The 26,854-nt window shown below is 46.4% G+C and overlaps 1 protein-coding gene across 7 annotated transcripts; it reads left to right on the top strand.

Moving 5' to 3' along the window:
• LOC125739672 (zinc finger MYND domain-containing protein 11-like) lies at nucleotides 1-25,475 on the top strand. Of its 7 annotated transcripts, XR_007397233.1 has the most exons (17): nucleotides 1-482; nucleotides 3,218-3,353; nucleotides 3,577-3,757; nucleotides 4,184-4,345; nucleotides 5,033-5,110; nucleotides 5,815-5,925; nucleotides 8,647-8,734; nucleotides 10,496-10,551; nucleotides 10,637-10,714; nucleotides 10,857-10,975; nucleotides 19,112-19,358; nucleotides 20,740-20,808; nucleotides 20,994-21,275; nucleotides 21,387-21,572; nucleotides 22,605-22,723; nucleotides 23,023-23,946; nucleotides 24,593-25,475. XR_007397233.1 is itself a non-coding variant. In XM_049010013.1 (16 exons), exons 2-16 carry the CDS (start codon nucleotides 3,238-3,240, stop codon nucleotides 23,030-23,032), a joined length of 1,902 nt encoding a protein of 633 aa, XP_048865970.1. In that variant the 5' UTR covers nucleotides 1-482; nucleotides 3,218-3,237; the 3' UTR covers nucleotides 23,033-24,002. The 7 variants fall into 7 exon arrangements, 6 of the variants coding, with proteins under 6 accessions (XP_048865970.1, XP_048865971.1, XP_048865972.1 ...); XM_049010013.1 differs by lacking the exon at nucleotides 24,593-25,475 and having other exon boundaries at nucleotides 23,023-24,002; XM_049010014.1 differs by lacking the exon at nucleotides 24,593-25,475 and having other exon boundaries at nucleotides 2-482; nucleotides 20,997-21,275; nucleotides 23,023-24,002.
• The last annotated feature ends 1,379 nt before the right edge of the window (nucleotides 25,476-26,854 follow it).

The following is a 26,854-nucleotide window of genomic DNA, read 5'->3' as shown; positions in this document are numbered from 1 at the left end:
ACAGCAAACTTTGTAAAATATGTATAAATGACCACAGTGCCCCATAATGCCTCTGCATTGTTCTCGGGGTCTACAGTGAATTGCTGTACCATATTCAAATACATCTAAATTCAGCATGTAATGGTGTTTCTGCAGCTACATATTATTGCAGTGCGCTCGCGGTGATTAACAACATTTTGGGGCTGGGTGGGGCACTCGCTATTTGTTTAATTATTAATTTATTTTGATGGCAGTGAAATTAAAGACAGAGCTTCTCGGGCAGGTAGGCAGCGCATCTCGGCAGATGTTGATGAGGTGCAGGCGGGCAGCGGGCAGATCCGCGTCCTGCCGCTAGAGTCGTGCTGCTCCCGGATCCCGGATCCGCTCCGGTGGCGTGTGCGTGTCGCCCCGAGCGCCTCCGAAGCGCCGCGTCCCGGAAATGTGGCAAATGTAACGAATTTAACAAGTGCATCGGGATCGCAGGGACCGAGAAAACCGCCAAGGTGAGTCCCATCCGATTGTCATGCGTGTGAAATTAAACAGCGATGGGGAATTATTAACATGGCGTCTGCAGGCTGCTGATTGCACTCTTATTTACCTGCGATTGCGGTAGGGATCTCTGAATCCGCTCGCCGTGGAAATACCCCGGTACAGACCCACATACCGAGACGTGTAATCGGCCTGCTGTGTGTACGGGCGCTGCGGCGGGGATTCCCCCTAAACACGGTGCAGATGTGCAGTCAGACTCGGCTCGGGTTGTACGTCTGGCAGGGGAAACAGACGGCGAGGTGGCCCGGGAGCCGAAGGGGACCGGCGGGCATTCCCTAGCACTTAATCCGGGGCTCCGATGAGGCTGAGAGGAACTGGATGGGGCCGAAATGGGGCTAAAATGAAAATGTAACCTGCAGAAATGCGCAATGCAATAAATATGAACGCTGAATAAGTGTTGAACATATACAGTTGCCTTTCGCTAATGCTATATATAGTTAATATAATAACAATATTATCATCTTGAAGCCCATTCATATTACAATTAATAATAGGCGTGCGCCATGATGTTTTCTGTCACCTGGACCTGTAACACTATGTGAGGATGTAAATCAAATTCACATTTATAACACACAAATGCACTGAATTATAAGGTAGCAGTGAAATGCCGCGTTATAAACAAAAAGGGGAGGATCAGCGGGAAAACCGAAGAGTGAAAATGTACGACGGGGTCGTGCTTAATTGTGTCCGCCCGCAGTGACAGTGGACAGGTCGGGTGCAAGTTAATACAGCACCGGGCAGCAGGCTGTAAAATAAAACGGACACCCTGCTGCATGTGGGGCGGAGCCGGAGCTGGCTGTGGCGTGCGGGAGATAAACACAGCAGAGACACCGCACGATGCTGGTGTGGGGTGTGTAGCGAATCTGTATCGCGGCTGTTGTACACACATGCTGAAACGGTAAGGTGGCGCTGTGTTTGCTGGTGCCAGTGTCAGAACGTTCACTGCATTATGTGCAAATTCATATTCGAGCTGCTCTGCATTGCAGACCTGTCATAAAAACCACAGTAAGGCTTTATGATGAGTATTATGAGCAGGTAATCTGCACGCTGCGGGTCCTGTTCATGGTTTTCCCCGTGTCTTTATGAAGCCACAGTTAATCTGGCAGGTACCCACTCTCTAACCTCATGCCAGGCTCTCTAACCTCATGCCAGGCAGAGTCCCGTGATTCACCTTTTTTCAGGTACATAAGCTTGACCCACATTCTGTAACAGTCCACCTTCTGAGGGGAGGAACCACTATCGGCTCCTCTTTCATCATCAGAGCACCATTGCTCATGTTTACTTTGGCACTGGTCATGTGACAGGAAGTAGGGGCAAATTTCAGCCGTTGAGGCGGTTGGTGGGGGGGTCTGCCAGACTGGGGGCATCTGTTCAGCATCAGTGGAGTGCGTGTGTGTGTGTGTGTGTGTGTGTGTGTGTGTGTGTGTGTGTGTGTGTGTGTGTGTGTGTGTGTGTGTGTGTATAAAGCGCCGTTATGTGTTGGAGCCGTGTCTATGTGATGGTATGCGCCGAAATGCACGATGCTGGTGTGGGGTGTGTAGTGATGCTGTAGCATCACACACATCAGTGAAATCCCCCAGAACGATGGGGTCAATTGGGCTTTGGGTTGCTCTGTGGTCCTTCTATCACTAATGTAGTTCCTGCTTTTCTGAGGAATTACCAGCTACGGCAGAGGAACATTGTTCAAAGAGATCTGAAGGATCTATCTTAGGTAGCAGATCACACCTGATCACTTAGGATCCTCCAATCAGAACCGGGCCAAAGTGCTGTCATACAGTGACTGTCCTGCTCCTGACTCTCAGTCCACCTGAGCTGTTAACCTCCTGGTTGACCTGCGTGTTACATTTTCTGACCTGGAGGCACCTTCTATGTTACCACTGCAGTTCTGTCCATTGGCACCTGAGTCCAGATGAGCCCTACAGGCACAGCAAGGACTTCCTGCCAGTGTCATCTGCGGGGGGACCGGAGCCCTGCTAAGGACAGAGCTGTAGTGGCGTTCTCGGTGGGGGGGCAGAGGGGCGGCCTTGCTTTATCTGCAAGAGCCACAGGGGCCATTTATCTTTGTGTGGGGGGGCCTGGGAGCTGGAACACACAAACGCAGAAACGCATCTTTACAGACTTTTGACAAAATAGACACTGTCTGATTCTGCAGTGTAACATTTCTCCGTTTTGTTAATTTAATGATTCACAACCACGGTCCTACAGTCTGGGAGTGAACCCTGTTCACTTGTATTGCCTGGGAGCTGGAGCTATTTATAATGGGAAAATGAACCGGAGTGCCCTGGGGGGGTTAAGGCAGCCTTTGCTGTCTGCTCAGTCTGTCAAACACACCATTCCTCCTCCTCCAATATTCCTGGCTCCCTCACTTTCACTTTGCGCTCCCTCCCTGCTCCTCCTCTGGATCCCCAGCTGGTGGGCAGGACCTACTGCTGCTTCAGCCGCATGGATCAATGCAGCACAGGCCGGCTGGCCGCCGTTAGCATCTGCTAACAGCATGATTCAGCACCGCGGGGCAGATCAGCCTGGTTTGCCTACATCACCCACAATTCTTAGGGTGCATTCTGCCTCTGCTAAGCTGTGGCCTGATGCATAAAGGGACCGCGCTGAGAGACAATAACGTGGGGGAGGTACGCTCCTGAGACGCTGATCCCATGTCAGCTTGGTCACGGTGCCTCTGATGTCCCCGCAGGATAAGTGAGCAGAGACGCCATGTCCCGCGTGGTGAAGAAGAGGCAGGCCGACCCCAGGGTGGTCCAGCACATCTGGGCCGCCATCGAGGTCATCCGCAACCAGAAACAGATCGCCAACATGGATCGGATATCCAAGTAAGCCCAACTTCTGGGGTCCCTGCAGACAGAGACGCAGAGTGCCCTGGAGGGCAGGGCCTGGTAACACCTTGTGGACTGATATCTGCGATGATGGCCCATTTCCCAGTAGGGTCCCTGAAACACACCCAGCCCACGCATGGATGATGTATCAGCATCCTTTAAAAGAGCATTACCTACACACACCACTAGAGGCGCACCTACACACTGTGCACCCCCACAGGTACCTCAGTCGCGTGTTCGGGGTGCACCCCAAGGAAACGGCACGGCAGCTGGGTCTGGCAGTGAAGGACGGCCTGGTGGTGGAGACCCTCACCGTGGGCTGCAAGGGCTCCAAGGCTGGCATCGAGCAGGAAGGCTACTGGCTGCCTGCTGAGGACACGGTACGAGCCGCCAAGGACGTGGTACGAGCCAGCAGAATGCGTTACATGTGGGGACGGGGTATGAGGTGTGAACAGGGTATGAGTCAGCAGGGATGGGGTACGAGTCAGCAGGGATGTGGAACAAGATACCAAAGACGTAGGATCTGGCGGGATGTGGTAGGAGCCGGCCGAGTGGGTTTGAAATGGCAGCAGAGCGGTGAGGATTTTTTTTGGACGCCTGTCCTTGTTTTTTCTTGGGGTATAGATTCTGTCACCAGAGGGTAGAGTGTGGCTTGTTAAGGTCACATGATTTCTCAGACCAATGCTGTTGGAGAAGCAGAAAGGAGGGGTGATGCCGGGCTAAACACACTGAAGATTAAAGGGGGGGGGGTGGCTCAGCATGTGCAGTCCCGGCTGTGGGGCATTGGGGCTCATCGAATGAGAGTCTCCGCCCCTGTTGTCCTGCAGGACTGGGAGCCAGAGAGCCATGACGCCTACTGCTTTGAGTGCCACCTGCCGGGGGACGTGCTGGAGTGCGAGAGCTGCTACCGCGTCTTCCACCTGCGCTGCCTGGCCGAGGACAGCCGGCCCCGGGACGGGGCGCCGCACTGGCAGTGCGCGGCGTGCAAGGTGGGACTCCTCTGTCCGTCTGTCTGCAGCTAACTGCAGATGTTTTCTGTCTGCATCCAGCAAAATCTCAGAAGTCTGAAAGGGTTCCCTTTTCCTCCTGGGATGTTGTTCACGTTCACTTTGCTGCATGGGCAGAAACCATGAGCAAGCAAATGATATTAGCTATTAGCTGAGTGTTTGTGTGTCCCAGGGTGAAAAACAGGCTCTATTTCGAGATCTGTGTGTTTTTCCTTTTACCAACTAATGCGTTTTCTTTCTCCACGCCATGCCCTCTATAGATCGGTTTGTCCTGGATGTACCTTTTCTTTCCCTGCTGCCTGTGTCCTTTCCATCTGAATGTGATTTTCACCTAAAATGGATTTGTGCTTCTTTGCCCTGGAGATTTCTTAGCCAATCGCATCCCTGCTTTTTGAGACGTGTAGGTAGTCCCAAAGCCAATACACAGAGAGCATTAATACTCAGCTGTCTGTCATTATAATGACTGCTACATGGGTCTGCCTGGTAACAGGCTGGCCTGTCACTTCCTGTAATAAACGTCTCCGCTGCTGGCACGTAATGATCTAGAAGCTGTGCTTTATCTTCTGCAAGAGCCAGTGTTCAAAAACCTTCTTTGACTTAATTGTCTTGGGGGTGGGGGGTGTTTTTGGCTGTCAGCCACACTAAACGTTAACTCTGTCCTTCCTACAGGGGAGCAAAAAGAAGAACGTGAGCAAACAGGAATTGAGCAGGTACCTGCGGTTCATCGTGCAGCGGATGAAGGAGCGGGTACGCAGACATCCTTAGCATGTGGCTAACCCTGCGGCTAACCCAAGTGGGTAAAACTACAGCTGACCCCGTGGGTAGCACTTTAGCTAACCCTGCAGATAACGCTGCGGTTAACTCTGTGACTAGCCTTGGGGGTAATGCTACAGTTAGCATTGAAGGTAACTCCATGGGTGACACTATGGCTAACCCCGGGGCTAACCCCATGGGTAACACTATGGCTAATGCTAAGGCTAACCTTGCAGGTGATGCTACGGTTAACTCTGTGACTAACCCTGGGGGTAACGTTATGACTAGTATTGAAGGTAACTCCATGAGTAACATTATGGTTAATGCTAAGGCTGATCCCGTGGGTAACATGGCTAACCCTGTGGGTAATGCACTTTGAATAATCATGGCAGGAATTCCAATGAATCTGCTTTTACCATGAAGCACTTTGGGATCTGAGTAATGAAAAATGCCATAGAAGTAGAATGTACAGAATGTACAGTGAGTTCCTATTTCATTTGAATATCAAGAAGTAGCTTTGAGACATTTACCATATATCCACAAGTATAATTTAGTATTTAAACTAAATTTGATAGCACTCCCTCTGTAGTGTTATTATTATGGTTATTGTAGTTATAGAGCCCCCACACATACAAATTTGGGGCCTTCCACACCACATGTCCTCTCAGGAAGTGAAACAGGGGCACCTTTGACCCCAGGGGTCATTTGCTCCACAGGCTTTGGACCTGAGCAAGAAGGGCAAGGACACCACACACCCCATGTACCGGAGGCTGATCCACACTCCACTGGAGGTCTGCAAAATACAGGAGGTACGTGGCCGTCGAACCCAGGGCTGTGCTGCCACACCCTGCTCCTTCCAAATGGTGCTTGTCACAAACAAAACCTTGAGGGGCGTTCCCACAGTGCCTCAAGGGGTGTGGAAAACCCAGAGGGGTGTTCCCACGGTGCCCCAAGGGGTGTGGAAAACCCAGAGGGGTGTTCCCACGGTGCCCCAAGGGGTGTGGAAAACCCAGAGGGGTGTTCCCACGGTGCCCCAAGGGGTGTGGAAAACCCAGAGGGGTGTTCCCATGGTGCCCCAAGGGGTGTGGAAAACCTAGAGGGATGTTCCCACGGTGCCCCAAGGGGTGTGGAAAACCTAGAGGGGTGTTCCCACGGTGCCTCAAGGGGCGTGGAAAACCTAGAGAGGTGTTCCCACGGTGCCTCAAGGGGCGTGCAAAACCTAGAGGGGCGTTCCCACGGTGCCTCAAGGGGCGTGGAAAACCTAGAGAGGTGTTCCCACGGTGCCTCAAGGGGCGTGCAAAACCTAGAGGGGCGTTCCCCCAGTGCCTCAAGGGGCGTGCAAAACCTAGAGAGGTGTTCCTACGGTGCCTCAAGGGGCGTGGAAAACCTAGAGGGGTGTTCCCATGCTGCCTCAAGGGGCGTGGAAAACCTAGAGGGGTGTTCCCATGGTGCCTCAAGGGGCGTGGAAAACCTTGAGGGGCTTTCCCATGGTGCCTCAAGGGGCGTGGAAAACCTTCAAGGGAACTTAGTGGAGTGACCTATGCATTATTTGCGATTAATACAAATTCATCCGTAATTGAGAAATTGAGACGAGATTCTTTTGTAGAGTATTTCTTTCAATGCCAGCACAATATATGGTAACCTATACACAGTTCAGAACGATAAAAAAATAATCATAGAGGGGGAAATGTTGAATTTAATCTGCGATCGGAATAGTCTGCAGCTGTACAGTTATCTTTTTCTAAGAAACGAAGACTTTCTTTGTGTCTAACGATATTCGAGGATGGCCTATTTTATAAAACTGACAAAAATAGAAGAATTGAACTGCTTGAATAGATGGATACAACAACTTAATTCCTATTAAGAAGAAGAGCAAGGCATTAAAAGTCAGTATGAATTAGATCTAATCTGAGGTGAGAGCAGCTATGGAGGAGACAAGATCCTTCAAGGCAGTGGGAATGAGACAGCAGGGGGCTTCGACAAGATGGGAAAATGCAGTTGAGAGGAAAGTGACCTGGACTGAGATCTGGAAAGCCGAGCCTCACCGCATTAAATTCCTCATCCAGGCGATGGATGATGTCCAAGCCCATCGACCCAACACACATGGGACATCACTAGCTTGCCCATTGTGTTCCAGGAGAGGCACGCTAGAGCACATCCTCAGCTGCTGTATTACAGCACTTGGAGAAGGACGATACCGGTGGAGGCATGACCAAGACCATCGCTGAAACCATCAGCACAGGATTTGAGTCGGCAAAGCAGTTTCGTCTCTCCTTGAAAACCGTTGCCTTTGTCAGGGCTGGGGAGCCGGCAGCCCCAGTCAAAAGAGCACCAGCAGGCATCCGGACCTCTGCTAGAGACTGGCAGCTGTTGGTGGACCTTGAGCGGCAGCTGAAGTTCCCCAGCCATATCGCTGTCACTACCCATCGTCCAGACATTGTCCTTGTGTCTGAGGCTACCAAGCAAGCCGTGCTGCTGGAGCTGACAGTCCCCTGGGAAGTCCGCTTGGAAAAAGCCTTTGAGAGGAAGCTCACCAAGTATGCAGGACTGGTCAGCGGCTGTCAGCAGACTGGATGGAGGGTGAGCTGCCTCCCAGTGGAGGTTGGCTGCAGAGGTTTCGCGGCCCGTTCCTTGGCCAGTGCCTTAAGCAGTCTAGGCATCTTTGGACAGCGTAAGAGGAGAGCCATCTACAGTACCACTGATGCAGCAGAGAGGGCCTCTAGATGGCTGTGGCTCCAGAGAGGAGAACCATGGAGTCGTGGTAGCTAGATAGCCATCTGGACACAAGCTGGGGTCTGATCAGCCCCAGTTGGGTCACCTGGATGAGGGTGTATGATGTTGAAAGACCCGAAACACCCAATGATTCCAGGAACATCACTGTGTTTACACAGTAATGATCAAAATACAATACTCTCACATGTGAGTTAAATAAAACACTAACTAAAGCTATCGTTTAGCCAATGATGTAGAAGGACACAGCAAAAAAATGTTTACTATCATTGTCTTTTCACCTTTAGTACTGTAAAATGAAATTGTATACAAGTGCTTAGTGTTTACTACGGCAATTAAGCTAAATTAGTCATTTCCGTAGCGGTCCATCTCCATGCTGACAAAGTCAAAAAAGAGCAGGGAACTAAATATTTAACTCGGTATCATGACAAAATGAGCTCTGTTATCTCAAGATAACGAGCTAAATTTACTTATCAGGAGAAAACTAACTAAAATTAAAATGATTACATGCATGGCCGTTCTCAGCTTCCGTAGAGAAGACGGTCGTTGAACAAAGCTGTTGCTGGACAGGTTGATGCATTGAGGTTCCCCTGAAGATTCCATGTTCCTTGATCTCCATAACGGGCAGCCTTTTGCTGCTTTTGCCAAAAAATGGTTTGGATGTCTAACACATAATTAAAAGCCATGCAGTACAGACCCAGTGAACATCAGTATGTTTTAATGTATCACTGTGAGGCGCCCCCTGGTGGCACTCTCCAGGAGCCTTGCAGCTGATCTGACTGGGTCTCTCATCCTTGCAGTACGTCGCTGAGGGGAAGTACAGGAGCTTTGAGGAGTTCAAGGCTGACGTTCAGCTGGTGGTGCACAACACGGCCATCCTACATGGAGGTGGGGCCCCCTGCTGGTGACATTGTAGTATAGCTTAAGCAGCTAATGCATTTTTGTGTGTTACTAGAGCTGGGCTGTACACCAGCCTTAGTCATTACCAGTGTGATTGTGCGCCACAATATGCATTTATACTATACCGCTAACACTGTGATAAGTCGACAACCTGATTATAAAAACTAAAGCATTTTGTTCTCTTCAATGCTTCAGTCTGAATACTTATCCTTATATAGTCTATGTAACAGGATTATCTGCATTGTGTGAATTTTCTATGAAACACACTCTGATGCTGGATATATCCAGAGAGTTGTTCCTTTTTATTTGACACTGACAAAGAGAAGTAAAAAAAAAAACCAAAAAAAAACCTCCAACTCTAATAATTTGAATATACATACCTGACAGGGTGAAGGAAGAAAATGAATCTTCCGCATTAACTAAAATGTTAGTTAAGGGAGCAGCTCACCCCAAAAACTGAAAAAGGTATGTTTTAAGGGGGCTTCAGTGCTGTCTATCCATCTAGGTCAGGGGTGTCAAACATATGGCCCACAGGTCGGAACTGGATCCAGCCCTCAAGAGATTTTGAATATTGACAAAATGAACTGGAAAATCCCACAAAAATAACTCCTGTAGGGGGTTTGTCATGCCAAAAGTCTTCTGCCATCGGAATTCCTCGCCCAATGACGTATCGCTCAGCTGTTAGGCCGATGATGCAGTACCCTGTAAGTTACCCTGTAAGTTACCCTGTGCGTTTTAAGCTACCCTGTACATTTCCTGCAGTAAGAGTTAACATAAATAAAATATGATTACAAATGTTTTTTTAAAAGTTTTTTATTTATTATTATTAAGAAATCATTTTCATATAGCTTGATACTACAACCAACATGTCTTATTAGATTATTAATCTTTATTTATACCATAGCTACATGTTTTATTTATGACTTGTATAAAATACGTTCACAAATGTTTTTTTTGAAAAATTTTTATATAAAAAACAATTTACATTAAATCTGATAATATAAGCAACATGTCTTGTTAGATTATTAATGTGTTTTCAGGTTGCTAGTGATGTTTCGTCAACCGGCATTATATTATTAAACATATTTTCATAATAATTCACATATTTTAGCTCAAATGACGTATTATTGCACATTAGATATCGCTGGGTGATCATACTCCTTTCTTCTGTGCAGTGATACGATTGGTGTGTGGAGTTTGGTAGAAAGAAATAATTCCTAGATTATTACTGTGGATTATGTTCAATAACCAGGTCATGATTTCTGGTAAGAGAGATTGCTGTTGAATTTTTCAAATGTATTTTCCTATTTTTCTTGAACCACCATAGAAAGAATGCCAGTCTCTCCCATTATATTTCAGAGAAGACCGACATTTCTACGGCTGATATCTCCCAAACGAGGCAACTCCCAGCAGAACAGCCTATATGTATACATAACACTAAAGCCCCTCTAAGACTTACTGTGTCTTTTTCAGTTTTGGGGTGAACTGCCCCTTTAATATGAAGACCATGTGACTTTTTGCTAAATAAATGCTGTTGATACTCTCCCATGTCTCCCAGTTGAAAATGATACATATTGTACATGTACTTAATATATTATCAAAATATTATTCACATGCTACTCCTCCCAAAACTAATATCGTGATTTAATACCGTCACCGTCTAAAAAGTGAAAAATACCGCAATAATTTTATGTCATATCGCCCACCCCTAACTGTTACACACCATGTCCATTTTGCTGTCCACCACAGTGCACAGTGAACAGGCTGAAATCGCCAGGATGCTGTACACCGACACTTGTCACGAGGTATGTGTTCTGCCTAAAGAGGGCGCTGTGTGATGTGGCTGATTAGTTCTTCATGCCTAACTGATCTCCTCCTTTGTCCTTATAGCTGAATGAGCTGCATCTCTGCAGGACCTGCTTCTATCTGTCCAACGCCAGGCCACACAACTGGTTCTGTTACCCTTGTGTAGGTTGGCTCTGCCCCCTGTTAGCCCCGCCTCCTCTCAGTCTCACTTCCCAGCAGCCCCGCTCCCCCCTCAGCCCCCATCCCCATACAGTGCTCCCTGTGGGTCTGCTGCATCCTAACTGTTTTTCTTTACTCGGTTCAGAATCCCAGGCATGAGCTGGTCTGGGCTCGCATGAAGGGTTTCGGGTTTTGGCCCGCCAAGATCCTGCAGCGTGAGGACAGTCAGGTGGACGTGCGTTTCTTTGGACACCAGCACCAGAGGTGAGATGCAGACCAATGGAGGGTGAGTGGGTGGTGCTAAGGGGCGGGGTTTTATCTGCTGGGGGTGGGGCTTCGGTCATCTGGTTTCTCATGTAGGCTGCTGTAGAAGCAGCCAAAGGCGGGTGCTTCATACCTAGAGGCCGGCTTCAGAACATCTGCCCATCGGATTTGAATGACATTGTGCATCTCTGGTCTTTTCTCTGCTCCTTATTTATTACATATTTGTTATATAGTTACTTTTAATGTCTTTTTTGCTTTCACCGTTTTTATTATAGCAGGGTTGATCACCTTGCATTTCACTGCAGGTTATATCCTGACTGTTTGCTCTGCATGTGACAAATAAAACCATTGGATCCTTGAATCCAGATGTAGGTTCTTGCGTGTACCTATTGAAGCTTAGCTTGACGCTCGAAAAATTCTCCCGTCCAAATTCACTCCATAAAACTCCAAGAAACTGCTTCGCAAAACTTAACTGTTTACTTAGAATCTTTAACCAATATTACAAACATAAAATTTTATCCACAAATAAAATAAATACATTTATATCAAAATTCGAGAGCAATCTTACCAGGAGGTCAAAAAACTATTTCGCTCCAATCTCACTCCTCTCCCTCCAACTCCTATTCCCCGCCCCTTTATCATAATAAAAGCACCCCAATAGTGTCCATCAGGACTACATTAAAAGTCCTGTTTTTAAACATTACAAGTTAGATCCAATAAATCTTAACATTATAAAATAATATCTGTCAAACTAATAAACTTATACCTTGAATCAATATTATTTACTGTTAATTATTCAAATCATACGAAGTGCATTTAGGCTCCTACATTTCCGGCCCCTAATTGTTAACAATACCATTAAAACAATTACTCAAAATTTAAACTGAAGGAGCCTAATGATATACTAATCATCTTATTAACTCAGTCAAAGCTGAATAACTTTAGCTTTCATATAGTCCATAACTACATAAGCACAAAACCAAGCAATTCTTCTTAACAGTCCATCAATTATCCTCAGACTCTTGCAGCAGACACAGCTTTGTTACTGGTCGCAAAAGTTCATTGGTCCTGGTCTTGACCTTCACCTGACGAACAAGGCCTTTCTGATCAGGAAAGGTCTCTATTATTCTTCCAAGCGGCCAGGAATTTCTGGGTGACGTATCGTCCACAATCAGCACTACATCACCGACACAGAAGTTTCTCTGAGGTGTAGACCATCGTTGACGTTCTTGTAGCTGTGTGAGGTACTCCCTACACCAGCGCTTCCAGAATATGTCAGCGAGGTACTGGACTTGTCTCCATCTTCGATTTGCGTACTGATCATCTTTACTGAACACACCTGGAGGCAGCTCAGGCTTGACTTTCAGTAACAAAAGGTGATTAGGCGTTAATGCTTCTAAGTCATTAACGTCCGAAGATGCCTTGGTGATGGGTCTACTGTTTATGATGGCCTCAGCTTCACACAAAACGGTATGTAGACCTTCTTCGTCCACAAGCTGTTCCTTTATGGTGACGTTCAGAATCTTTCTCACGGAGCGGATCATCCTCTCCCAGGGTCCTCCGTGATGAGATCCTGTTGGAGGACTGAAGTGCCACTGGATACCTTTCTGTTGCAAGTGTTTTTCAATTACACTGGTATTCCACCCACATCAATTTTTTCATTTCACTGTCAGCTGCCCGGAAATTAGTTCCATTGTCTGAATACAGTTCTTTAACCTGTCCTCTCCTTGCAAGGAATCTTCTAATTGCATTGAGACATGCATCAGTGTCCAGTGAAGACGCTACTTCAAGGTGCACTGCTCGTATGGCAAGACAAGTAAAAATAACTCCGTACCTTTTTACATGTCCTCTTCCCCTTTTTACACCAAACGGGCCAAAATAGTCAATGCCAACTTTTGTAAATGGAGGATCGTCAGGCAGAACCCTGCATTTTGGCAAATCTGCCATGAGTTGCTTGCCAACCGTCCCATGTAGCTTCTTACAGGTGATGCACTTAGACAAAATTCTCCTAATGACCCCATTTGCTCCGGGGATCCAAAATGTCTGTCGTAACTGAGCCAACATGTGATTTCTTCCTGCATGTGCTGTAACATCATGAATATGTCTCAGCACAAGACTTGTGATGTATGAATCCTTCGGCAGGATGGCTTGCTGTTTGGAATCAGTTGGCAATGATGATCTGCTCAACCTGCCTCCTACTCTCATAACTCCGTCGTGCAGTACTGGATTCAACTTATGCAATGAACTACTTTTCTTTACCCTTTGTCGTGCCTTTAGCATGTCCAAGTCCTCTCCAAATCTTTGCCTTTGGGCATACTTCACGATTTCCTTCTCAGCTTTGGTCAGATCCTCACAAGTTAGGTGTGTTCCCTTATAGGTTTTCTTGAACTGATCAATTCTTTCCCAGCTTGAGATACTTAGTTCTGTTTTCCTTGCCATCAGTTCCTTCAGCATATTTTTAAATTTCAAAAACCATGCTATGGCATGTTTCAGTTTTGTCCAGGACGAGTAGTACATCATCAACTGGTCCAATGCACCCTTGGGCTTTTGTGTCTGAACGACATGCGACAGAACAACTCTTTTGACCTCTGGGTCATCTACATTTATCATCCCAGGGTCTGGATTCTTAGGCCACTGGTCTTCTGTGCAGAGCAGAAAACTTGGTCCAGAGAGCCAGCTGTCATTCCTCAAAAATGCTTCAACAGTTTGTCCTCTCGAGACATGATCTGCTGGATTCAGGTTGGTGTTGATATATCTCCACTGCGAAGCTTGAGAGTGCTCCAGGATGGTTGTCACTCTATTAGCAACGAACGTCTTGAATCTGGCGCTTTCACTATTCAAGTATTTTAGGACAACTGTGCTATCTGTCCAGTAGATCGAGTCTTGAAGCTCTAATTCAAGCTCTTTCTTCAACAGCTTATCCATTTTGACTGCAACTGAGGCTGCAGTTAATTCCATCCTAGGTATACTGGGAGATTTCAACGGTGCCACCCGGGCCTTTGCCATCATCAGAGTAGACTGAGTCATGCCAGTTGATGAGCGTAGCACAAGGTAACTTGTTCCATAGGCATCTTCACTCGCATCAGCAAAGTGATGCAGCTGAGCGAAGATTAGTGTACCAAACTGCTTAGCCTTGATACATCTGTTAATGCCAAAATCCTCTAGCCGTGACAAGTCAGAAGCCCACTTTGTCCAATCTTTAATGACATCATTTGGTAGACTTTCATCCCAGCTGTATTTCTGTCTACATAAATCTTGCAGAATTTTCTTGGCAGGCAGAACTACTGGAGCTATAAATCCCAAAGGATCAAATATGGAGCTGACAAAGGAAAGCAGGCCTCTCCTGGTGTGTGGTCGATCCTTGAGATTGATCTTGAACTTGAATTGGTCCGTCTCAGCACACCACTGGATTCCCAGTGCTCTCTCCACCGGTAGATTGTCCATATTCAAATCCAGATCTTGAAATCCCTCAGCTTTCTCATCTACAGGAATTGAATTAAGCAACTTCCTGCTGTTGCTTGACCATTTGGTTAGCCGAAAACCACCTTTGGCTAACATATTCCGCAAGTTGGTGCACAGGGTGACTGCTGTGTCTTCATCAGCTGTTGACTTAAGGCAGTCATCCACATAAAAATTTCTCTTTACCGTTTTGGCGGCTTCTTGTCCAAATCCGTCTTCAAAATCGGCTGCGCATTTCTGTAGAGCAAAGGTTGCAACACTTGGTGATGATGTTGCACCAAAGATGTGAACCAGCATCTTGAATTCAACAAGCTCCTTCTGATAATTCCCTTGCGGCCACCATAGAAATCTCAGTAGATTTGTATCATCATCTTTGACCCCGACTTGATAAAACATAGCCTCCACATCGGCCATAACAGCAATGGTTTCTTGCCTGAATCTTGTAAGAACCCCCAGCAGCGAACTTGTCAGGTCTGGTCCTTGTAGGAGTTGCTGATTTAGCGATGTTCCTCCAAAGCTTGCTGCACAATCAAAGACAACACGCAGCTTTTGCTTGACAGGATGTCTGACTCCATGATGAGGCAGATACCAAGTTCTTCCTTCAATCATTTCACATTCAGCATTGGCTATTTTCACTGCATAGCCTTTCCTGACAATGTCCTCCATAAATGCAACATATTCTGCATGATACTCAGCATCTTTAGAAAACCTCTTTCGCAAGTTCAATGCACGTTGCTCCGCGACTGATCTGTTGTTTGGCATACACAACAGCTCACTTCTCAATGGAAGGCAAATAGTGTAATGTCCATCTTTCAGCTGTGTTGACAGAGATACCATGCTAATAAACTGGTGATCTTCCTTGGACATTTCAATGTTTTCATTTTGCCCAGCATCAGGAAAGTCCAGCTTGAACTGTTGATGCCAAAGCTCTTCTAACCTAGCTACTGAGATTCGGTTTGTTGTGACTGTTGCCATTCTATCTATTTTCAGTCCATCATTTCCTCCTCTAAGAGGTCCATTTACCGTCCAGCCCAAAACTGTCCTCACGGCATATGGTCCATTATCCACGCTACTCACCACCTGAAGAGGCTCCATTGCCTTAGGCACGTTGGCTCCTATAAGTAATCCAACATCTGCCTCTACAGTTGGTAACTTCACATCCTTTAAGTAAGGCCAGCTGATGACATCCTCTTGGCGTGGGATATTATCCATAGTTACAGGAATGGCCTTTTGAGAAAACACTTCTGAAAGTTCAATAAACTGGTTGTCTTCTAGGCTACTGATTTCCAGTCCTGTTACAATATGTGTATTCACCACAGACTCGCTTCCCATTGTTCGCAATGAGATGCTTGTGTGGCGTCCTTTCATGTTCAGTTTATTTATCAGTGACTCTGTAGCAAAGGTAGCAGAACTTCCAGGATCCAGAAACGCATACGTTATTACCATCTTTGTGCCTTTACGTGCCTTGACCAGTACTGGAACAATTGAAAGAAAACAATCTTCTTTACCGGCCCCGGTGACGCCACAGATTTCTGCCATTTGAACAAGGGCATTAGTTACAGATGGCTGATCTTGACTTTCTTTGGGTGCATCTCCCTTTGAATCCTTGAAGGTAATGTGCAGCAAGGTTGGATGCAATCGAGAGCATTCTTGACACTTAGTCTTGTCTCTACAACTGCTACTCATGTGGCCATGTTTCAAGCATGCAAAGCATAAGCCTTTCCTTTTCAAAAACTCAAGCTTTTCTTTGTGTGGCTTACTTTTGAATCCTTTGCAGGTTGTGAAGCCGTGCTGCTCTCCATTGCAATAAAAGCAAGGTCTGCTGTTAACATCCACTGAAACAGCCTTTGTTTGTGATGTTGTAACTTCTTCATTTTCCTTACATTTATTTTCTGTTGATGAGGCGATGGATGTTGTGAATACCCTTTTTGTTTTATGTGTTTCTTCATGTCGTGGTTTTGATTTTTGTCTGACTGAATCCTTTGTGTTTAGGTTGGTTTCCTTTATGTTTCCATAGAGAGGATGCAACAAGTACTTGACTTGCTTGTTAACAAAATCAACAAAGTCCTTGAACTTTACTCTTTTCTTGGTTCTTTCTTGTAGGTCACAGGCAAATTTTCTCCAGGATTCTTTGAGTTTGTACGGGAGCTTGTTAGCTAATGCCTTAATATTAGCTGTATTATCCAAGTCTTCCATGTAACAAATATCTATCATTGTGTTGGAGCAACCGGTGAGAAATAATGAGAAAGACTGTAGGGCTGCGCCATCTTCTGCCTTGATTGTTTGCCAGTCCAAGGCCTCCTTTATGTACGCCTCTGCTAGGCTGTAATCATCACCAAAAAAATCCTTTAACATTTGTTTTGCTTTGGCATAGCCTGATGAAGGTGGCATATGAACACAGCTCTTTACCAAGTCATGCGGCTGTCCACTTGTGTATTGCAGCAAAAACTGTAGACGATCACGATCATCATCAGTGCGGCTTTCGATTCCATGTTCAATCGATCTAATAAAGGATTTATATTCCAATGGGTCGCCTTTGAACGTTTTAATGGTGAGATCAGGTAGCAATGCTGCCTTATGATTCTTCACTAAATACTCTGTGACACTGGCTTGTTGAGAAATGGCCTTACACAAACTGTCAAGCACTACTTCACCACTGCATTCCTTATTTGCATCATCTGAGACTCTCTTGGTTGCTGCTGGAAAATGATCATCTGAATCAAGCTTAGAGTGATTCAATTTAGGTGCAGCATGCTTTGATGATGTCAAAAGGGCACCTTTCATCTCCTTTTTGCCTTCAAATATATCAGATTCGCAAATACTAATGTTTTCCTGCATATCTTCATACCTTTGCAAAACTTTTAATTTTGCATCTGACTCAGCAATAGCTGTCTGAATTAAATGCATTTCCTTTTTAACCCTTATTCCAGCTTCCTTTCTCTCTTGCTCTGCTTCATGCTCTGCTTCCTCCTCTTCTATGGCCAATTTTTCCATTACAGCTGCTGCCCTAGCCTTTAAGGATGCACGTTCTATTTCTGCTCTAATTTTCATTGCATACGCTGATGTCACGCTAGTGCATTGTGAACTGGACCTTTTAGAGCGTTTAGCGGATGATTTTGAATACACAGACTTATCAGTTCGAACCCTTTCATTTTCTTCATCACGCTCAGTGCGCTCCATGACATCTTTCATCCAGTTTTCACATTTCCAAAAGAAATCATTCATTAATGCATGTTTCGGCTCAAACCAATTTTTTTGATTATCCAAGAATTCTTCTTCACTCATGAAACGTTGTAATATGTAGTTTAAATCTGTGAATTGTTGCTGCAAACCACTGAATTCGACTCGCAGCTTATTCTTAACAACGTCAGCGTTTGCATCGTCGGTCATTAATTCTTCAATTTGTCTCATCATGCTAGTTAGTTGGGCTAGCTTGCTCTTACGTGCTTGTATTTGTCTGGACTTGCGCTCTTCCATGGCCTTTTCGGTAATTTTTACAGTTCGTTTTTCTTCTTGCTGTTCCATGTTAACCGGGCTTCTGTATGTTTTGTGTTAACCTTTCCACGTTCACATTAATTATCTGAAATGTTAACGCTTAGCTTTTTACTGCGTTTCACTTCGTATTTCGGTAGAAAGCAAAAGAAAGCCTTTTTTACCGTTCGAGTTAGCAAGTAGCAGCGCAGTCAATCCGTTGCAATTTACGCCCGCCTCCTTTCTTTCCAAATTAGTCGTCAAGTACATAAAATATATCCTTGCGGTTGTTCTCTATATCCAGCCAATCCTTTCCAAATCCAGTAATCCTTGAAGAGCGAGTTTTTTGACTAAAAATGTAGGTTCTTGCGTGTACTTATTGAAGCTTAGCTTGACGCTCGAAAAATTCTCCCGTCCAAATTCACTCCATAAAACTCCAAGAAACTGCTTCGCAAAGCTTAACTGTTTACTTAGAATCTTTAAACAATATTACAAACATAAAATTTTATCCACAAATAAAATAAATACATTTATATCAAAATTCGAGAGCAATCTTACCAGGAGGTCAAAAAACTATTTCGCTCCAATCTCACTCCTCTCCCTCCAACTCCTATTCCCCGCCCCTTTATCATAATAAAAGCACCCCAATAGTGTCCATCAGGACTACATTAAAAGTCCTGTTTTTAAACATTGCAAGTTAGATCCAATAAATCTTAACATTATAAAATAATATCTGTCAAACTAATAAACTTATACCGTGAATCAATATTATTTACTGTTAATTATTCAAATCATACGAAATGCATTTAGGCTCCTACACCAGATGTACCCTGTCATGCGTGTCTGACAGCTGGGCGGTCATGTTTAGGGGGAACTGGGGGCTTTTTCCTGGTTTGGGTCATGAGGGGACCTTGTGCCGATGTCTTGCAAGCCTGAAAAGTAAAGTACGGTGCAGATCTGCATGAAGAAAGCGCATGATCGCAGGTCATGTGTGATCGCGTGTGATCGTCATGTGTGATCGCGTGTGATCGTCATGTGTGATCGCGTGTGATCGTCATGTGTGATCGCGTGTGATCGTCATGTGTGATTGCGTGTGATCGTCATGTGTGATCGTGTGTGATCAGGGGCAGTCTGAGCGGAGCACATCACGCAGTCAACCCGGGCCGTGTGAACCCATGTCGGTGATGGTGATTATGATCCCTACAGGGCGTGGATCTCCGCAGACAACATCCAGGAGATCTCAGTGAGCGTACAGAAGCTGCAGGTGAAGCGCAGCGCGGGCTGGAGGAAGGCCTGCGAGGAGCTGGAGCTGTACCAGCGCTTCCTGCAGGAGGGCCGCATGTGGAGGGAGCGCGAGAGGGACAGGGAGAGGGAAAGGGAGAGGGAGCGAGACAAGGAGGAGCGCGCCGAGGAGGAGCCCGAGGCTGGCATCTCGTCCACCAGCACCGAGCAGGTCTGCGTCCCCAGATGGGATGTTAAAACGAGAACGAAATCGACCAAGAAGCGGCTTGACTCTGTGCTTGACATCCGGCATGATGTCACCATGTGTATGTGAGCCCGGGGTCTCCCTGCCGCCAGCAAAGGGGCCCCATCACACCACTGGCATGTTTCTCATTAAAGAAACAATGATGGGGAAACGTCCAGCTTTTGATGAGAGCCAGAGCAGAGAGATGCCGTCTAGCCTGCCTGCTGCGGGTGACGCTGCTGGCGCCCTCTGCTGGGCAGCTAAATGATGCCCAGAGGCTGTGATAGGTTGCTGTGTTAACCCTCTGGGGTCTAGGGGTAGGGGACACACGTTCATGGTCCGCATGGTCACACATTTCATTCAGTATCATAAACTTAATTCATGGCAAATAAATTATTTCTTGTATACGAGTGTAATTGTTTTGGCATTACACTCATCTTTATTTTAATGTAAATAAAATACGTCAGATTGTAAATTGTAAATACGTCAGATTTATGTTAAGTTTGTAACATAAACGTAGTTGCAACATTCAGTTGGATAAATTAATAAGAAAAACTCATGTCACTATTTCTGGCTCCTTTCATTGAATATGCAGCAACTTTCCTGTGTATGCATGAGCCATTCACAACTGGCCACACCCCCCCCCCTTTTATGGCGCTGATGGGGATGTATCTGGATCGCGTTTCACCATTGTGTCGTTCATGAAATTACCATGCGAATGAGATTTGAATACGCAGAAATGCCGCTATTTCGGAATGTGAATAGCGATTTTCATGTGAGGGCGGTGCTACATGCCCCCGATACAGGTAAAATAAAGAAAGGTGACATGGTTTACTTTTTCACCGATTTAACCTAATTTTAAAAACTTTAATACTTCCGACAATGGACGCTTTGAAAAGAAGACAGATTACGGATTTAGTCAGTGTTTTTTCATGTTTCTACAATAGGATTTCAATCAGTTATGAATTGAAATATACAAGTGAGATGCGCGGCATCGCTGACAATGCCATCGACTCCAGAGGGTTAATTACGAGGGGTCACTCACTACATTAATTAGGCTGGCCTCCCCCAGTCAATCCAGATCATGTAGCAGATGAATATAACATCTAATTATGGAGTTGCAGTGAAAACCCACATATACAGTGGCCCACTGCAGATAACATTGCCCACCCCTGTTTTACAGTATTGCAGTCTCGTCTGCAGCAGGGTGTCAGCCTCTTCTGTTTCCCTCTCTGCGATGAAGGTGCATGTCGCGTAAAGCACAGAAGGAATCTGTTGCCATGGCGATCGCAGTGACGGATCCGTGAATCACACAGGGTGCCTCGCGGTTCTGTGCGACTCAGCCTGACTACCCTGTTCTGATCCACAGCTCAAGGTGAACCAGGAACCCAAAGCAAAGAAACAGCGTCGCAGCCAAAACCCAGATTTGAAAGAGGAGGTGAGTGAGTGACTATATGCCCGAACTCCTCTGCTGTACCTGCTGTTAGACTCATTACGTTATAGCTTTCTGGTCTAGAATCTGGTGCTCTAACAAATACTCCCCCTGCTGTTAGACTCCTTACACTACAGCCCTCAGGTGCTCTAACTCCATACCACTGCCATTCCCCAACCCTGTCCATCCAGCAGCTGGAGCCAGAGATGGAGGCCGTCAGCTCCAGCCAGGAGATCCCCACGTCGCCCCACCAACCGGAGAAGTTCTCGGTGTCCACGCAGACCCGGAAGGCCAGTGCGGCGTCGCCAAGGACACTGCACCGCGGCACCCAGACCAGTGCCGATAGTGACAACAGCGGCTGCCAGAACCACTGCCACGAGAAGTACGCCAAGATCTTCAACGAAGTCAAGGAGATGATGAAGGCGGAGAACAAGTGTGAGACAGAGCGGGTAGTGCGGGAGTCACTGGAGAAGGTGAGTGCATGTGAGAGTGTCTGTACTGACCACGCTCTGACCGTGGGGTGACCGCGGCGTGACTGCAGGGGGTGACCGTAGTGTGATCGTACGCGGCTCGTGTCGCTGCAGCTGCGTGCCGAGATGGACGAGGAGAAGCGGCAGGCGGTGGCCAAGGCAGCATCCAGCACCCAGGCTGAGATGGAGCGCCGCTGCAAGCAGGTGAAGGAGAAATGCAAGGAGGAGCTGGTGGAGGAGGTGAAGAAGATGGTGTCTCAGCACAAGCAGCTCATCTCGCAGACCAAGAAGAAGCAGTGGGTGAGTGAGATGCCCTCTGGCTTCACGTACCGCCACACACACCTGGCTCGGTGCCAGCAGGGTGCCAGGTTCTGCTCCTATACCCATCAGGCTTCCTTCATGGGATCTGAACCTGTAACCTTCTGGCATTGGTGCCAAGATCAGTAAAATCTCACAATGCTTACATTGTGTCCAGGCTGAAGGCACATGTCCATGGTAACATAAAAACATGAGAAATTTACAACCGAGAGGCTTGTTTGGGGAGAACTTAACTAATAGAGTTCTTAAAATCTTATCTAGCTCTTATTTAAAGGAACCCAGGGTTTTAGCTTGCACTACACTAGCAGGAAGACTATTCCATACTCTAACTACACGCTGTGTAAAGAAGTGCTTCCTCAAATTCATTTTAAAATGTTCTGTTAATTTCCACCTATGGCCACGAGTTCTAGTATTTAAACTATATTGAAGAAGCCATTTGGCTGAACCTGTTAGAATCCTATATACCTGGATCATGTCCCCCCTTAGTCTCCTTTACTCGAGGCTAAACAGATTCAGCTCAGTTAACCTCTCCTCATAAGACATTCCTCTAAGACCAGGAATCATTCTCGTCACCCTACGTTGCACCTTTTCCCTTGATTTGGCATCACCTCCCTTGATTTGGGTTACACCTCTAGGTGTGTGGAGTTTAACATCCTATTGGCCTTTTTTATTGCTTCCCCACACTGGCGAGAGTGGGACATGGAAGCATCAATATACACACCGAGATCTTTCTCATAATCAGTTACCTTTATTTCAGAGGAACCCATAAAATATCTGTACTTTATATTTCTGCTCCCTGCATGGATTACCTTACATTTATCTATGTTAAATTTCATTAATGTAATGTAATTAGGAACAATAATGGTCCTAAAATTGAACCCTGCGGTACCCCACTATGAACGCAGGCCCACTGTGACATTGTGCCTCTAGTAACTACTCGCTGCTTCCTGTCTGTTAACCAGTTTTCGAGTTTTTGATCCACGCTGATAACGATGTATGTCCTATACTCACCAGTGTTACAACTGCGAGGAGGAGGCCATGTACCACTGCTGCTGGAACACCTCCTACTGCTCCATCAAGTGCCAGCAGGAGCACTGGCACGCGGACCACAAGCGGACCTGCCGGCGGAAGCGGTGAGGGGCCACCCCCTCCCATGGGCCCGGCTGGGCCTCAGCCACACACCCCCCCCCCCCCCCCCCCCCCCCCACAGGTCAGACCGGCCCTCAGCCACACCCTCATGAGTGGCCATTAAACACTTACTCCCCCCTCCATGGGAAGGAAAGTCACCATTTTGCACAGCTGAGGACTTCCCTAGTCACCCTTTTTATTTCCTGATTGTTTAACATGTATGTATGATGTTTTTACCATGGTAAGTCTGTTAAAAATCAGTGTTTTGTTTAACTGGATTACCTAACGTGCTGTCTGTTTCTAGCTGTAGGTGAACTTTATCATGTTTTCCTGTCTGGATTTAAAAAAATGGACACAGACGGACTTGAGGATCCCGATATTGTAACACTACACGAAACATTTTAATTGTTAAAATTTTTAGTCTTTGTTGGGATCTTGTTGACTGAGGACCCCCAACCCCCCCAAAGACTGTGACTATGTGCGACCCCATTTTGCACACGTTTCTGTGCCCCTCCTCCATTCCCCGGAAGCTTCTGGAAATGCCAAACGCTGCCGTGGATGTGCCTGCAATGTGGCAGGTGGGCAGGCTGGCCGGTGGCGTGTGACTGCGGGGGCATGCAGGGCTGCTGGCTGGGGGCAGGAGAGCGGGCCCCCCCCCCCCCCAGGGTGCCCTGTCAGAAACCAGGTAGCTAATCGCTGCTGAGAATGTCACCGGAATAGAGAGCAGCGCCTGTTTTATTATAATTGGGTACATTGTACGTATTCTACATGCTGGTTTCCTCTGTTCGCCAGCTGTGGGGTTTTTAAAAGCACATCTCTCTTATGCTGGCTCATGAGCATCCCGTCACGGCCGCTGGGCATATAGAGAGGGGGGGGTAGGACCCCCCGCGGCCTTCGCAGACCATCCAGCCTCTCCAATGAGGACAGACGGAACCAGAAACAGCTGCAGCCCAGACCTGCCCTGCCCTGCTCCGCCCCTCCCAGGCTTCGCGGTACATGTAAGACGGTGTGTATGTGTATGTGCCGCCCTGACGTTTATAATATGCACCTCCCAAGATCATTTTAGACATTTGTTTTCGGTTCCTTGAGTAGCTTCTGTGATTAGTAGACGCCTCCCTAGTCAGACGATGGTGTTGGGTAGCTGCGCGTGGACCCGGAACCATCCCCCCTCCCCGGAGCCATATGGCGCCCCCTGCTGTTCGCGTACAGTGCTTCTGCTGGATTTGCGGTATGTGATGGTACCCATGTGTGCTGACATGCATCAATAAACGCGCCTCATGACCACGGAGTGTTGAGCGCCCCCTGTCCATTCGTCCTTTTCTGCTGTGTGTGTGTGTGTGTGTGTGTGTGTGTGTGTGTGTGTGTGTGTGTGTGTGTGTGTGTGTGTGTGTGTGTGTGTGTGTGTGTGTGTGTGGGGAGGGGTGAAGTGTCAAATATCTGCTCATGTCAGATTGTATGCTACACGCTTATTCCCCAGGAGACTGAAATCACAGCTCTGGCCTGTATAGTGCTTCTCAGCAGCTGTGGCACAGTGTGTACAGTGGATACAGTGCATATAATGTGTACTGTGTGTACAGTGCACAGCCCACAGCCAGAAGATTTAAATCAAGCAAAAATGGTAAAAATTACCTTTTTTTTTTTTAACAAAAGACACTGTCCCACCCCCTTAAAACCTGTCTATGGAAAAATTTGTCAACTTCAAGCTCCTTTGTGGCACAGTGGGTGAGACGCTATTTTTGTCAGGTAGAAGGGTTTGAATCTGGCAAGGCTTTATTAAAGAGCATTTGGGGAAAATGTACTTACTTAAAGCATCAGCAGGTGGAAAAACAAATAAACATCAGGGATGTTTAACAGGTTAAGTAGTTTATCTCCAGGTTGAAGCTTGAAGCAACTCTAAGGGAGACCCTGCTACACTGCAAAGGGCACCCTGCTACATGACAAAGGGCACAATGCAAGGGAGACTCTGCCACACTGCAAAGGGAGACTCTGCCACACTGCAAAGGGAGACCCTGCTACTTGAAAAAGGAGATCCTGATACTCTGGAAGGGAGACCCTGCTACATGGCAAAGGGCACCCTGCCACACTGCAAGGAGTACCCTGTTATACTGCAAGCGAATACCTGCATCGATGGAGGCTTTTTAAATAGAAACTGACTGCAAATTATACCATACAAAAATGTGAGGCCTTTTTTATGCTGGAGCCTCTATTCTTCAGGATAATGTGGTTTTCCTTACGCCCTTTCGTTCTTTGTAAACTTTAGTTACTAAACAGGAATGTGGCCTCCACAGCCTGCATGCACCACAAGATCTTTGCTTGGTTTGCAGTACAGTGGCCCCCTATTAAAATGAGAATCGCACATGATTGACCTCTAATTATTATTATTATTATTATTTTTTATTATTTTATTTTTATTTTTTTACAGAGTCCTATTCTGCCATTTTTGTCGGAGCTCCTCCAGACACTGGGGGGCAGCACACGCCGCCCATTTGTGTTCCTGACCCCCCACTAATGTCCTGCTCCCCATTGACCACCTGTGCCAACCCATAGCTGTTACCATTGTTCTTATGGGTCAGTCCTTGTTGGTTGTTGTTTTTGAGAAAAACAATCCTATACATTCCATCATTGTTTGTGGTACATAACCCCCCCCACACACACTTTATGTGTATATGTAGCACCGCATTTTGTTACTGAACAGGAATACTGCCTCCACAGCCTGTGCAGTGTAATGAATACGTTTGGTGTGACAATAAAGTCCCACTTGCCTTGACATTTCATGTTTTTATCCATAATTTGTCTCTAAGAAATGTAAGCTTAGTCTTTGTGTAGAAATGTACTCGTATTCACCTCCGTACCGGTATTCAGGACGTTTCATGGTGTCTGTATGTGATGTCACAGCTGTGACCTGGAGGGGATGGAGGAAAACTGTGGTGGGGTGAACTGGTAAATGTTGACAAACTGGGCGTCTCACTGGGATTGATCGATTCCAAGGATGTTCAGTGTGATTCGGTTACAGTGGAACATGACAGAGAATGTCTTAAAAGTACTTAAATATTATTAGTTTTCCTTCAGGACAGAAATGCAGAAGATAACGGAACAGCAACCTGCACAGGTCACTGTGGTCAGATTTGAGAAAGACGTGATATTTCTCCTTTGGAACATGACAGCATGACTAAGAGACGGTGAGAGTAACTGGTGGTAAGCCAGCCCACCCTGCAGGAGTGCCAGTGTAAAGGCAGTGACACATATTATGCAGCTGGCTAGACCGGGGTCACATAATGGAATTGTTTAGAAGGGCTGAAAGAAGGCAAGAGCTCCCCTAGTGGTTATAAGAGTGCATGTTCCCTTGTGCAGATGTAATGGCCAGTGCCCTTGCTGCATTTAGACCACAGCTGGGGACAAACTCAAATAATTTTGCTCATTAATTATTCAGATTTTTATTATGCTTAATATTTTTGCAAACCTACTGTTATGGTGGATGTTATGTGATAACATAAGAACATAAGAACTATACAAATGACAGGAGGCCATTCGGCCCATCAAGCTCGCTTGGGGAGAACTTAACTAATAGCTCAGAGTTGTTAAAATCTTATATAGCTCTGATTTAAAGGAACCCAAGGATTCAGCTTGCACTACATTATCAGGAAGGCTATTCCATACTCTGACTACACACTGTGTAAAGAAGTGCTTCCTTAAATCCAGCTTGAAATGTTCTCCTGCTAATTTTCACCTATGGCCACAAGTTCGTGTATTTAAACTAATGCTGAAGTAACTATTTGGTTGAACAGTATCCAAACCTGTTAGAATCTTATATACCTGGATCATGTCCCCCCTCAGTCTCCTTTGCTTGAGACTGAACAGATTTAGCTCAAGTAACCGTTCCTCGTATGACATTCCTCTAAGACCAGGAATCATTTTTGTGGCCCTACGCTGCACCTTTTCTAAGGCCACAATGTCCTTTTTAAGATATGGTGACCAAACCTGGACACAATATTCTAGGTGAGGTCTCACCAGGGAATTGTATAATCTTAGCATTACCTCCCTTGACTTAAACTCCACACACCTGGAGATATACCCCAACATCCTATTGGCCTTTTTTATTGCTTCCCCACACTGGCGAGAATGGGACATGGAAGCAT

Source organism: Brienomyrus brachyistius, chromosome 4 (genome assembly GCF_023856365.1).
Source record: "Brienomyrus brachyistius isolate T26 chromosome 4, BBRACH_0.4, whole genome shotgun sequence".
NCBI classification, from domain to species: domain Eukaryota; kingdom Metazoa; phylum Chordata; class Actinopteri; order Osteoglossiformes; family Mormyridae; genus Brienomyrus; species Brienomyrus brachyistius.
The sequence above is the reverse complement of the archived record's forward strand: the minus strand, read 5'-3'. Positions and strand labels throughout refer to the sequence as shown.